At 54.1% G+C, this 14,102-nt stretch overlaps 5 protein-coding genes across 5 annotated transcripts; 3 read left to right on the plus strand and 2 right to left on the minus strand.

Annotated features, from left to right (window-relative positions):
* Window positions 1-2,061: 2,061 nt before the first annotated feature.
* EsH8_X_000407 (epoxide hydrolase family protein) lies at window positions 2,062-3,442 on the plus strand (the record flags this gene model as incomplete). Its single annotated transcript, XM_083274495.1, has 4 exons — window positions 2,062-2,710; window positions 2,782-2,953; window positions 3,008-3,293; window positions 3,353-3,442. 4 exons carry the CDS (start codon window positions 2,062-2,064, stop codon window positions 3,440-3,442), a joined length of 1,197 nt encoding a protein of 398 aa, XP_083119887.1.
* A 2,730-nt stretch (window positions 3,443-6,172) lies between these two features.
* On the minus strand, window positions 6,173-7,567 carry EsH8_X_000408 (Alpha/Beta hydrolase protein; the record flags this gene model as incomplete). The annotated part of the gene is made up of 1 exon (XM_083274496.1): window positions 6,173-7,567. The coding sequence occupies one exon, from the start codon at window positions 7,565-7,567 to the stop codon at window positions 6,173-6,175; it is 1,395 nt and encodes a 464-aa protein (XP_083119888.1).
* A 999-nt stretch (window positions 7,568-8,566) lies between these two features.
* On the plus strand, window positions 8,567-11,169 carry EsH8_X_000409 (uncharacterized protein; the record flags this gene model as incomplete). Its single annotated transcript, XM_083274497.1, has 3 exons — window positions 8,567-8,979; window positions 9,039-9,832; window positions 9,962-11,169. 3 exons carry the CDS (start codon window positions 8,567-8,569, stop codon window positions 11,167-11,169), a joined length of 2,415 nt encoding a protein of 804 aa, XP_083119889.1.
* Window positions 11,170-11,657: 488 nt separating this feature from the next.
* On the plus strand, window positions 11,658-12,269 carry EsH8_X_000410 (uncharacterized protein; the record flags this gene model as incomplete). The annotated part of the gene is made up of 1 exon (XM_083274498.1): window positions 11,658-12,269. One exon carries the CDS (start codon window positions 11,658-11,660, stop codon window positions 12,267-12,269), a length of 612 nt encoding a protein of 203 aa, XP_083119890.1.
* A 71-nt stretch (window positions 12,270-12,340) lies between these two features.
* Window positions 12,341-14,040, minus strand: EsH8_X_000411 (uncharacterized protein; the record flags this gene model as incomplete). The annotated part of the gene is made up of 2 exons (XM_083274499.1): window positions 12,341-13,876; window positions 13,954-14,040. The coding sequence occupies 2 exons, from the start codon at window positions 14,038-14,040 to the stop codon at window positions 12,341-12,343; spliced, it is 1,623 nt and encodes a 540-aa protein (XP_083119891.1).
* Window positions 14,041-14,102: the final 62 nt, after the last annotated feature.

Raw genomic sequence — 14,102 nt, forward strand, 5'->3', positions numbered from 1 at the left:
AGCACGCCCGACCCACGTTGGCCACGTGGGCGCGGAGCCGCTCTGCTCGAGATACGTCCAGCTCATAGAACGAGCCGGTGTGGCTCTGGATCCCGCCCGGGGTGGCGGTCGCCGTGGCGCTGCCCAGGAAGCCGGCGATCGATTGAGAGTCGTCGATCAAGTTTTTGGGACCGTTTCGTTGGTGATAAAGTACTGGAAGTTTTTCTGCATCTCTTACTTCCAGCCTTTCCTGTAGACCGCCTTCTCCCAGTCTGCGGGCGTCGTATCCTGGACGGAGGCTGGCCGACAGGGACCCATTCCTGACCCGTCTAAGGGTTGTGCTAGACCAAGTGACCTGGACTGTATGATATATTGTGTTGGCACTAGTGCACCAGCGTATCCGCTCACCGGCACATTGCAGGGCCCAGAGTTCACGCGTAACGGCTATGAGATTTGTTGGCCATGTTCTGGCATCATGCCATCAACTACCTGTCTCTGTTTATGGCCTTTACTTCTAGAACTCTGTTGCTTCTCTAGCATGCTGAATAACAATCTGCCTTGGTATTTAAACCTTTCATCCAGTTGATCTCTTCCTTCCGAGTAAGTTTCTAGGGTAGAGATGTAATTTAGCAGCGGGCCTCACCTCTATATCTTTGTTCGGTGGAAGACATCATTGGATTTGCCTAGGACGAGATTAACAAAGCCTGTACTAGAAGGCAGAGAAAGATGTCTCTTTGGCTAGACACACTGAGGTCTGATCGACAAGACACCCAAGACAAGATCCTGGATACTAGTTCCACATGGTATACGGACTTGCGGGTGCGGCTATAGAGCGTGGACGGGCGGACGGGCCAAAGCAGACACCGGTTTGACTCCCCGTGGTCTCTTTGTGCATATCTGGCATTTCTGTAAAGTCAGAAGACCCACTTCCAGGCATCTCCTACATATTGTTTTGCGCGAAGTTGGCAGGCCCGTGAGTGGCGAATTTATGGTATTATAAGCGGTTGGTCTTGAGCGTACAATTGATCATATCCGCCGAATCCCCTGCTCGCGCGGAGACGCTAAAGGGTGTAGTTGTGGTCGTTAAAGGGATGAGCCATGCGCGGTGGAGCAACTCCGGCTCTGCCGAGCCAACTCGCGCAACCCACCAGTGAGAACGCACTGTGTGTCACCGGCATTGGCGGCCCAACCCCTTCAGCTGAGAGCTTAGCGACCTACTGCTGATTGTCCACTGGCGGGCCGATGGTGAGAAAAAGAGAGAAGAGTAAAGTAGACGTTTTTGACAGAAGTACATGATACAAGGTCATTATCCTGAAAGATATACAGTTTATTGTTAAATCATTTTCCAGAGACATTGTTTTGGTATAGACGCTCTAAATGATTTCTGGGTGAGTTTTAGCTAGTATAACTAACAAGACAATATATAAGACTATTAGAGAGATTTATCGTTATAAATATACATGAAATGTAAGTTAAGAGACATTCATGGTGAACATCCGGGAAACTGCCTACTACGACGACAATAGTGAATTAGCGATTGATCGTCCGTTGATAGTCGATTGTGTGGGTTTTGTCAGCCATTCGGAATGAAAGGCGATTAACAGGCACAGTGGGACCCTTCAGAACCCCGTTGCCCACTTATTTGCGGCAGTACGATGATGAATTGACAGTGTGTCATGATGCCCTGTGGTCTCCAGAGATCCAGGCAAGGTCAGATTTGCAAGTGTGCGCTGATGGTCCCTCGGACTTTGCGAGATCCTTTAGGCCCGTCTTACAAACCTTAGTCTCCACCGCATATCGCGGAGCCTATGGGACAGACCATCGAATGGTAAGGGTTCTTGGAACTCTGAAAATGGCATCACTTGTTATTGGTACGAAGTAGAGTTCACGGCCCGCGCACTTCCTCTGCAGGATAACTGATGACCAATGCTGCCTCCTCCGTGTCACAGAAATAGCCGGTCGTGCCCATCATCTAGAGCTAATAAATGTCTGGCAGGCAGACATATTACCTTCTTGCTTTTGAAGCCTTCTTGATCCCATCAAACCTTTCACCACAACGGTCCCAACCTGTCATTTTGAATCATGGCACAAGCATTCGGTAAACTCCCTGGCGGAGTTCTCAAGACGCCCGGAAAGTTTACTATTCGAGTCCCGGACCAGGACCTGGAAGAATTCAAGCAGTTGTTGAAACTGTCCAAGATCGGCCCTGAGACGTGGTACAACAAGCAAGGTGGTGGTCGCTTTGGCGTCACTCGCGAATGGCTTATCGAGGCCAAAGATGCCTGGCTGAAGTTCGACTGGAGAAAGCAGGAAGACCGCATCAACTCGTTCCCAAACTTCACGTCCAAGGTTGAGAACGCGGACCTAGGCACCATGGACATTCACTTCACTACCCTCTTCTCGAATAAGAAAGATGCGGTCCCTCTCATTTTCATACACGGTTGGCCTGGTTCGTTTCTCGAGTTCCTCCCGATACTCGACTTGCTCGTGGGCAAATACACCCCCGACACCCTGCCGTACCACGTCATTGTGCCCTCACTACCTGGGTACGGACTTTCGGCGGACTCGATTCCATTGGACAAAGAGACGCGCCAGGAGTCCGTGGCAGCTTCTCTCCATCAGTTGATGCTGGACCTGGGATTTGGCAGAGGTTACGCTGCCCAAGGTGGCGACGTCGGCAGTTTGATGGCCAGACTTATGTCTGGATATAAGGAATGCAAAGCGTTTCATGGTGAGTGCCGTCAGTGATGGACTTATTAAGGTCAGTTACCGACAAAAATGCAGTAAACATGCTCTTTCCAGGAGGAGCCGACGAGGTTGGCAGCAATGATGGCCTTCCGCACCAAGATCTTGAGCGTTTGCAGAGGATGGCGACCTGGCGCTTAACTGGGATCTCGTACGCCATGGAACATGGGTTCAGACCGGCGACCATCGGATTAGTCTTGTCCGCGAGCCCGCTCGCGCTGCTGGCTTGGTGAGTTTCAGGCTCTGTGTATCGTACATAGTGCTCACTGCTGACGCATCAAAGGATAGGAGAGCTGTATTTGGAAATTGTAGACACGCGTTACCCCCTCCAACTGGAGACCATTCTTGAGTTGGTTGGCCTGTACTGGTTCACATCCACCTTCCCGAGGAGCGTCTACCCGTACCGGCCATTCGCAGAAAGCATGGCCACTGGGAATGCTATGTCGATTCCCACTTCGAAAGAAACCCCATTCGGATACTCGGACTTCCACAGTGAGATCAGCTTCATGCCGAAGCAATGGGCAGAGAAAGTGTACCCGAATCTTAAGTTGTATCGCTCGCATGACAAGGTAAGAACGGAAGCCTCAATGCCATAAATTGCTCCTACGGGGTGCTGACAACTTCATAGGGCGGTCACTTTGCTGCACTTGAGCATCCAGAGATATTGTTACAAGACGTAGAGGAGTTCCTTGCATCGGTACAGTTCAGGTCTAACTAAGACGTGTGGCTGAACATGTCAGGTGCGTCGATGCCGGCCCACACGCCGCCCTCCTGGAGCTAGATGAGATATCGCAGGAGTTCGGCATTGGGGATGAAGTTCCAGCTCTGTCGTGTCTTGGCTGAAAACGGTTTGGAGAGAAGCGATTACGTCGGAGCTTGCTCGTCAGGATGATCCGCAGCCAGTCGGTGGAAGCTATCTGCGTCAAGACCGAAGAGCGATACCGAATTGATCAGCACCACTACTAGTATAAAGCCGGCAAGCAATGCTAATTTCGTCGATTGAGGTGAGATGCCAAAGCGTTGCATTGGAAACTTATCTGTTGATGGGTATAAGGTTTAATTTAACGTATAAGTGACTTGATCGAATCGAGTATATCCAAAACTAGAGAGAGAAGGAAAAATGATAAAGTCTAGAATAGGTACACACAGGTCTTATCGAGACTTGACAATGGCCTGTATTCGGCCCCTTGATGAGAATTGTAACATTTAAATAACTCTGGTTTTGAGCGTAAAGAGTAAAGTAGTAGAGCAATCCCAGCCTTAATCTACTACGTACCATGTTGTGCCACCCTGCGGCATTATAAAGAAATCATGTGAGTTATGTGGAACCACGAGACGTCCGGGTCGTTGTCCTTAACCTTCCATATTCTCAATAGCACCCCCTTCATCCATTCCCGCATTAAGGGGGCGTATCCCTCGACACATTGGTTGATATTCCCCAGTGTCTCGTTTCTTTCGTTGGCGTCAGTGAGCTCAAGAGCCGCAATCATGAATGGAAGCGTGCCATAGCTTAGAGTTCTGCCAATGAGTCCTATCGCTGTAGAAAGATTCCGCAGAATCTTGCTCGACAGCTCACTAGCTATTTTGACCCCACTCGCGGCCGGTCGTTCGATTCGATTGATGATCAAGAGAGTCATCAGCCGATATATCTTGGCTTGGTAAAGAATGTGTATAATTTCTCTGTTTGAAAGTGTTGTATTCGGGAGGATAGGGACCCATTTATCGACAGTCTCCTTCATTAGACTCAACTGCGGGAGCAAGAGTTCGTTGTTCACATCGCCTTGGTCACGACGGAAGCGATTGGCACTGCAGATATCGTACAAAATCGGCAGTAATGGCCAGCAGAGACCGAGATATTGATCAATGCGAGCTGGGCGTTGCAAGTCAAACCGGATCGTGGGGAGTTCCCCCATGAAAAGACACTCGGATATCTCAACGAGCGCTATGCTCGCGATGGCAGATAACGTGCCATCTTCAAACTCTCCGAGTCGATGGCAAAACGGGCTGATCATCCCTAAGCCGTGTCGACATATATTAAGCATCCTCATGCCCGAGGTACGATACGCAAAGGTGGTTAAAAACAAGGTCAGCATTGCACAAAGAGATGCATCTAGCTTTGACCTGACGTTGAAATTTCGAAATGTGAGTAGAGAAGATGTAGCGTGAGCTAGAGCTTTGTCTTCGCTTATCTCCCACCCTGTTGACTCATGAGGACTCAACAGCGCCATCGCCGATGCTAGAAATGCATCCTTGAGAATTGGCATCGCTGATTCGAGATGGGCGATTAGGATTTGCCGTTCTGATAAATAAAAGCCAGGCCCGATGACTTGATATTCCATAATTTTGACATCGGTCAGCACTCGGCATAGTATGTTCTCTTCCATTAGACTGAAATTTCGGATGCCGATACCCAGAGACCTCACAGAGAGTGGGCTGGACGGAGGAAACGCTGATCCTGTGGGGGATGGTGAATATAGACTGCGAGATGTGGATTTTCGAGTATCGTCCGCGTCGTGACTCTTGGCAAGAACCAACGGTCGCCGTGATCGTCGACCCCTACGGCCAAAAGGCCGTTGGCGAGCGCATTCGTGCCCCAGCCTATCGCACCTAACGCAGGCCCCCGAGGGAGATAACCGGTGGCATTTCTCCTTGATGGCATGACACCGGTCACAAGCCCGGTACATTGAGCGATTGTCCTAGAAGATGTTAATAGGCGCGAAAGGTTATTCGTCGGCAAATGTTTGCATACCATAACAAAATTCCAAAGTTTGTCGGTATTGGACAGAGTCTCAGTTCAGCAGGCATTTGACCCATTTAGTAAATCTGTCGTAATGGCCTTATCTCCAAGGCTCACGCAGGTGCATTGTGCCTTATCTTGCGACCCCCACCTTGACATTTTGTCCCCCTCACTATGACTTTTGGCGTCTTGGCGGAAGCAGGGATATTGGGCAAATAATAGTAGCCGAATTGTCAATATCCTTTTCTTTATACTAACACTCGCAATAATCTACTTGATAGGCTTAGACGATAGGTTTAGGCGCTAGATTCTTTCTTTAGAAGACTGCTTAATACTTGTATTGGTGACAGTCAATCGACAGAGGAAAAGCAGGACCTGACCGGATAGCCAGACGACGCTGGCCAGCTAGCAATAGGTACTAACACTACATTGAGACCACATCCCTTACAAGTTACGAGATTGGGCTGAATTAAGAAAACGCGAAATCTCATACTTGAGTACTACATAGCGAACTTTTATGTGGGAAGCGAAACGAGATTTTGTTGATAAGAGAGAGGTTGTGTAACTCATCATTTAATAGCTATCAACCGTAAATCCTGACGTATCCCTAATCACCTTAAACCATTTAGGCCGTATTCTTCTCAACTTGATTGGAAAAAGACTGCATCAAGCTAGGGTCAATCAGATATTCCCACGTCCTAGCGTAATGGATCAAAAGTCTAGGGGCAAGTAGGAATCGGCAGCGTTAACAGCCTTCGGATAGATGATTTCGCATCGCTTTTGGTCCAAGGTCCCAGCAAAGGCATCTTGCATCCACTTCAACCACTCTGGCGATGACGCAGCTGGCGTGGCAGAGTGATCCACATTCGGGTATACGGTGAGTCTAACAGGCGTTGTGCTGGCCTCACAGGTGTCTTGCCAGCCCTTCGTGATGACAGAGATAGGAATCGAGCTATCGCCAATAGAAGAAATGACCAGCATTGGCGCATAGGTTTGCCTCCCAAGTCCCCCAGAGTATTTCTGCTCAAAGTCGGCAAGACCCTTGTATGTGGGGATCGACGAAGGATCTTTGTAGACGGCTTCTAGGCCTCCGCTGAGGTAAAGATCCTGGCTCAGGCCGCCATTTGCATAGAAGCAGACACCGAGCTGCTCTGCGAGGGGCAGCCGTTCGTTCAATGCATCGGATAGTAAGTCGGAGGCGGACCCGGGTGATGTGACCTCCATGCCCCAGTGAATAAAGGTGGAATATTCGAGGATCGGCGCAGTCAGGTTGTTTTCGTACCAAAAGCCCACCAATCCCAAGGGCCTGATGGCGGGCGAGAGTGAAACTCCACCAATAAATGTATCATCCAATTGGGCGTGCTCACTCTCGGCCAGGGCCCAGACCGAGCCACCGCCCTGGGAATGCCCGATTGCCGTCCAGTTGTCGGTGACCTGGCCCGGAAACGCTTTCTTCGCCGCGACGGCCGAGTAGTACAGGTCATTGGCCTGCAGGGTATTGGCCAGGTACGGATGCAACGTGTAGTTGTTTCCGAGCCCAACGTAGTCAGGTCCAACGACGGCGTATCCGTTATAGGTGAGCTGGAACCAAGTTTGATAGTCGTACATGTTCATGGTTGACGACGGCGCGCAACCGTAGTTTACGCCAATGGTACCATGTGAGAATGCGACCAAAGGGAACTTGGCCGATTCGAGTGGATTGGAGAAGGGAAGAACGACAAAGGCGGTGGCGGGGACGATTTCCTCGTCAACAGCGACCGAAACGTACTGCATGCGGTACAGGGCCGAGCCGTATGGCAGGGTCCAACCCTTGGTCGCGTTGATGAACGGCTCCAGCTTCAAGACATCGCCTGGCTTGCTGCTGTTGGTGAAGTTTGAGGCTGTGGCATAAAAGTCGGCATCAAAAGGTACGGTACCGAAGATGTATTCGCGGTCGGCCAACGTGGTCGTGTAGAGGTTATCCAGACATTCTCCGGTACAACCATACGTAGCAGCCGTGTCGTTAGGCAGGAGAGAGTTTGGCCGGTTCCAAGTCGATTCGGAAGTGCCAAGTGCCATAACCTGAGCCACAAGGGCAAAAACTGAGAGCCGAGACATCGAAGACATTGCAATCGTAGATGAGAGAGCAGATCTATGCTGGCAGATGGGACTTGTGCTGAATGACGAAGAGGTGAAATCCCTGATATTGACTGGTTTTCTTCAATACTTTATACTACGTCGAGGAATAAGCTATTCATACTGAAGTCATCCTTATCTTGGCCAGCCCCCGCGCGGGGGAGGGGGAGGGTTCACCGTTCAACGGGGTGCCACAGAGAGCGATGGAGATTCCCTCTGCTTGGATTGCCAAGAGTCATTGAGTTACTTTTCCCGTCCAAGAGAGATCTTCCAGACCTCTTCCAGGTCCTTGCCAGACCCCCTCACTATGACAGGTATGTTGGTTCTGAGGCCCGCTTTCTGCGGAACGCATAGCCGGCTCGCTATACCGTGCTGGCGATACCAGTGATAAGGACTACTTATCGCGCATTATCTATCATAAAGATTAAATATTTTAAGTGCAGATAAACCGGCGAACAAAACATTTCGACGACTGGCCATGGGGAGTGGTGGCTAGCTCATGTTTTGCAGATACGCCGGAAAGTAACGGGAATGCGCTATTGGCTCAGGAGCCCCATTGCAACTCTCCGTCACACAGATAAACCGGGGAGTAAGAAACATTGGTGATTGGCCAACGGTAGTTGACAGCGGTAGTGGCCAACTAACCCCACATGAGCTGCGAACCCTTACCCACTAGCCGGCCGAATGGTTGCTTGATCCATGCAAGGATGTCTACGTAGGCACGTCGTAGGTATTCGATATTGTGCTGCTAGCGGATGGCTCCTTTCCGACAGATTGGAAAATGCGAAGTCGGAGGAGGTAATTTTTACTCGAGGCTGAATGCTGGTCCTACTGACAAACCCGGGCTCCGGAGATGGCCAAGGCTAGTGCAAGTCGTTGCCGTACAGTCGCCCGATCATAGTCAACGAGAGATAAGCCGGTGTTTGCGGTTTCTTGACACGATGTGATGTCGATACGATATGGAGAGTCTGGAATAAGTATAAACGAAGCATGCCGCCCAGCCAACAGAAGCTGTTCTGCACTCATCTCACGCTTGTCAAGTTCACCATCACCATGAAGGCCTTTTCTAGTCTTTTGTTGGGAAGCCTCTTTCTTGCCTCTCTTGAAGATGTTTCCGTCCTTGCTCGGCCAAGCCCGCAGCCCAAGTCAGCTTGGGTTCGGCAGGGCAAAGGGCGGAAGCACATGATGGACACCATCGTCGGCCGTTCAACCCTGCGCCGCTCTTGCGGAGAAGGGGCCTGCACGGATGACGCTGCTGCCAAATCGGCCAGTTCTCCCAAGGAGAATGTATGGGACGGGCTCACCGGCCCCGAGGCAGCATCCGTAACGGAATGGCTCTTCAAGCAGCCAGAGCTCAACCTGACTACCACCGAGGAGAGCATCGGGGACTGGGATAATACCATGTAAGCCGTTCTAATCGTATCATCGCCAAAAGAGAGGACCGGTTACTAATTTGAACAAGTTTGTTGGTCGAACTGATGGTTCCAAACAAGACCGACGTGCTCTCCTACCTTGATGGGACTGCCGCCGCTCCAGCTCGGTATGCTCGGGTTCGCATGGACATGAGGGCATCGGAGGTGCCAGAGTACGCCGAGATTCTCGTGGGACCGCTCCCAGTGCAGAACGGAACCACGTCGTGGCAACCTCTAGAATACCCCTTCACGCGCAAGACCCAGGGACGTGTTCGCAACCTGGAAGCCGATATCACCAGCCTATCCGAATTCCTGTACGGCGTTGGAACCGACGTTGCTAACATCACCCAAGAACTCTGGGGTGGCGTGGCAATTGGGGGTGATAATGATACGCTGGACATCTGGGGAATCGACCCCCTTTGGGAGGAAGATGGCAGGATTGTTAGATGGGATTCCTTCTGGAACATGCCCTCTGACGACTTCGATGCCGAAACGCTGCTCCCTCTGGGCTTGTTTTTCAAGACCGACATCACTGGCAGAGACCCCACCCAATGGAAGGTGGAGGGGTGGCTGTACAACAATATTTACTACGAGTCCACCGAGAAGTTCAAGGAGGCTTTCAACTCTCCTGGTTTCGAGAAACTAGGGGCGAACGTTGAGGGAGACTGGGCCCGCACCGACCCCGTCGGCACAGCGCCCGCCATGGACTCTCATTCCCCTCCTACCGCAATTGCACCCTCCGGTAGCCGTTTTTCGGTTGATTACGAGACTAAATGGGTTGAGTGGATGGACTTTTCATTCTACATTGGATTTACGAGAGACACCGGCCTGACGCTTTATGACAGTGCGTGAGAAGCATTCCCGTCCTGGAACGCCGTCGCTAATTCTTGTGCAGTCAACTACAAAGGCGAGAGAATCCTATAAGAGCTTGGGCTGCAAGAAGCCTTGGCCCATTACGCCGGAAACGACCCAGTGCAGAGCGGTACAGCTTACCTAGATTCGTATTACGGCTTCGGCCCGTACGCCTTTGAGCTCGTCAAGGGATTCGACTGCCCGGCATATGCAACATACCTCAACACGTCCTTCTATGTTTCCGAGACAATCCACACGCACTTGAACTCCCTCTGCCTGTTCGAGTTCGATGCCGACTACCCCATCCAGCGACACAGCACGTCCAACTACGTCAGCGTGACGAAGAACACCTACTTCACGATCCGCACGGTCTCAACCATTGGCAACTACGACTATGCCTTTAGCTATACGTTTTACATGGATGGATCTATGGGAGTTGAAGTTCGTGCCTCGGGGTACATTCAGTCTGCGTACTACGCCCACAATGAGGACTTTGGCTGGAAGATCCACGACAACCTGTCTGGCTCCATGCACGATCACGTCCTCAACTTCAAGGCCGACTTTGACATTCTCGGAACCGCAAACTCCCTGCAACTCCTCTCAACCGTCCCGGTGTCAAAGTCTTTCCCGTGGTCCGGTGGCAAGGTCAGAAACACCATGGGCATTGAGCGGTCATTTGTCAAGAACGAGGATGATTCCCGGTTCAACTGGGGCGCAAATGGAGCGACGCAAGTCAGCGTCGTCAACAAGGATGAGTTGAACAAGTACGGCAACGCCCGCGGCTACCGCGTCCTTCCCATGGCCGGCACCGCCCATTTGACCGTGCTGAACTCAACCAACCTGGGCAACGCCGCGAACTGGGGCGGATACGATGTCCAAGTAACCAAGCAGCACGACAACGAAATCTGGGCCGCCCACGCCTACAACTCGCAGGACGTGGGAAACCCGCCCATTGACTTTGACGAGTTCTTCGACGGCGAGAGTCTGGAGCAGGAGGACCTGGTGATGTGGTTCAACTTGGGAATGCACCACGTGCCTCACACTGGCGATCTCCCCAACACCGTCTTCACGAGCGCGCACTCGGGCGTCCACTTTGCGCCGCTCAACTACTTGCTGGGCGACCCGAGCAGGAGCACGGCCAACCAGGTCAGGATCGAGTATGGCAATGGCGAGGCGACTGTAGACCTCTTTGGGCAAAAGGCCGACGTGTGCCCGCTGAACTTTTCGCCGGCCGAGGTTGATTTCTCTACGTACAAGGGAGACGTTGTCGTTAGGAAGTTCCCCTACGACCCTAACAACCCTTTCTACCAAACCGACTCTATTGGATAGAAGGGGCATTGTAAGCGTTATAACTCTATTCGCAATTCCTGTATCGATCACAACGGCTATCTTAGGGTCAATGTAAATATCATTGGTGGTGCACAAAGCTTCGACAGTGAGACAAATTAAACAAAATGACTAGCCTAGAATTGCCTCGACGACTCCAGCTAGGTCGAAATGCCCCTGCCCATGTTGGGAAGGTGGCTGACATCAATGCCTAGACATGCATGCAGACATGAAGGGTAGAGAGAACCTGCTAAACGACCTCGGTAATGCAGGGTTACGGCGAGACTCTCGCGTCTGCATCCCACCGTCATGTACTCTGTCAGCAATAAAAATGTCAAAAGCACCTCCCTTTCCCCAGGGCAGAAAAAAAAAAAGAAAAGAACTCTCTTGATAAACACATCCCTTTGCCCTCGCCATCGCTCAGGCTGTTCCTTTTCCTCGGCGCTTGAAACATCTCCAATCTGTGAACTCGAAACTTGGTGCCTTTGACAATGCGCTTCCTCTCGAGTGCCTGCCTCTTCGCCGGCGCCGCGGGCGCCTCCCTGTCCTCCATCGCCTCCCAGCGCTGCAGCGATGGCCTCCTCTCCACGCCGTCCTTCCAGCTGACCGGCGCGCTGTTCACCGTGTGCGCCGAGGCGGTAATCAACGCCCCCATCGGCAAGATATACGAAGCCCTCATCGACTTCCGCCGCTACAGCACCTGGAACACCTTCGTCGTCGAGGCCGTGCCCCCGCCGGGCGTCCTGGGCCCCGGCGACGTCTACGTCGGGATGCCCATGGCCTTCACCTCGGCCGGCCTCATCCCGGGCGCCAACGCGTCCTCGAACGAGATCGTCACCGTCCTAGAGCCGTCCCTGGCCTGCGGCACCCCGCCGCGGGCGGTCAACGCGTGGAGGAACGACGACGGGCTCAACAACACGTTGCTGCCGGCGGAGCACCCGAACCTGTTGACGGACCTGGGGAACGGGTCGGTGCGCATCGTCTCCTTCGAGACGTACTACCTGCCCGGCGCGGCAACGGTGATCGTGCTAAAGGGCGCGCTGGAGGAGAGGTTCGCGGCGCAGGCGCAGGATCTGAAGAGGTTCGTGGAGGGTACGCTGTAGCGCGTGCATTTGCATTTTCATAAAACAAAACTCATAAAATTCGTTAAATCATGTCATCTGTCTTCGTGTCTCTATCTCCGGCCCTCTCTAAGCGGGCTCCGCAGCGGGACTTCCGGCTTGTCGTCGCCGTCCTGCTGCTCCTCCCTGGGTATCTCGTCCGCCGGCCCCCAGCCGTTGCCTTTATCGCTCTTCTCGTTCTTCGTGCCCGAGCTGCTCCGGTCCGCGGCGAACGTGTCGCCGCTGAGCCCGGAGATCGGGCTCAGCCGGTTGGGGCTCGCGGCGCCCCTCCCCGCGCCGCCGAGCGGCGGGTCGTCGTCCCGCGCGACGTACTCGGAGTGCAGGCTCAGCGTCATCGTCTTCAGAATGACGCCCTCGGTCGTCTCGAACTCGTGGCCCGCGAAGACGTCGTAGCTCGTGTCCTGCGAGTAGACGGACGAGGTGCGCTTCGCGTCCCACGCGTCGTCCAGGATCGGCCACGCGTCCGGGGTGGGCGGGCGCTTGGGCCTGCGCGGCGCCGTGCCCGCGATGATGCGCCCGCCGAAGCCGAATCCCATGGCCGTCGGCGGCACCGGCGGGGCGCGGCGCGGCGCCGTCAGGGCGGGCACCGGGGGCGCGGGGGTGCGCAGCCTGTTGAGGTGGCTCGCGACGCTGGGGTTCCTGCTGCGCGCGAAGGGCGTGCTCGGGTGCGTCGCCCACGGGTACCCGTGGTACGTCAGGCTGGTGAGGTCGAAGCTCTCGCCGGCGGCGGCCACCTCCTCGAGCGACTTGCGCTTCCCGGTGTGGGCGGCGCCGGCGGCCGGGATCAGGCGGGCCAGGAGGGTGCGCAGGGCCGGGGCGCTGGCGCAGATGAGGGCGATGTCGCACTCGAGGACGGTCATGACGAAGAAGGCGAGGGTGCCGGTGACGCCGGCGGCGGCGGGCCGGTAGTGCAGGTGCAGGCTGAGCTGCAGGCGGACCATGCTCGCGGCGACGACGAAGACGCCGAGGCCGAGCACGAGGGCGAGGGCGACGCGCTGGCGGCGGGGGACGTCGAGGGCGGCGACGCAGGGGACGACCATGGCGATGAGCCAGGCGTCGGTGGCGGAGTGCAGGCTGGCGCTCGAGATGAGCAGGTCGGGGAAGCCGAAGCACACCATGGGGCGGCCGAAGAACTGGCCGGGGACGGGGTGGCACTGGAGGAAGCTCATGAGCATCATGGGCAGGCTGTACAGGAGCACGAAGGCGACGGTGGCGCGGGCCAGGCGGCGCTCGCGCGGGCGGGAGGCGAAGATGCGCAGGTAGAAGGCGAGGATGGAGAGCTTGGTCAGGCAGAGGCACAGCTGGTAGTAGATGAGCCCGAGGTAGGTGCGCATGATGTAGGGGTTGGCGTCCTTCTGGAGGGAGGCGGCGTCCGAGGGGGCGCCGAGGAGGGCGGGTGTGGTGGCGGAGATGCCGTAGACGACGCACAGGGCCGAGGAGAAGAGCCAGGCCAGGAGGATGAAGGTGTCGTCGATGAACCACTTGCGGAGGACCCATATGCGGGAGACGATGCGGGCGATGATGACGATGGTGCAGATGGCGTGAGGGACGAGGATGCCCGTCATGTAGATGGGGACGTTGGCATCATTCTTTTGTTTTGTCAAAGTGTTAGAGGAAGGATACATGACAGAGGCGGGTTGACTGGAGGTGCGTGCTGCCAACTTACAATCTCCTTGAGCGTCGCCGCCGACAGTGTCGACGACGATGCGTTTGGGTGGTTGAGAAGGTTGAGCCCGACGCCATCGCTCGCCATTGTAATAACAAGACTACCACCTCTGCTGCCGCAGAAGTATCTGGTGAGCCTGGTTCTCTACG

Source organism: Colletotrichum jinshuiense, chromosome 10, assembly GCF_051148585.1.
Source record: "Colletotrichum jinshuiense chromosome 10, complete sequence".
NCBI lineage: Eukaryota > Fungi > Ascomycota > Sordariomycetes > Glomerellales > Glomerellaceae > Colletotrichum > Colletotrichum jinshuiense.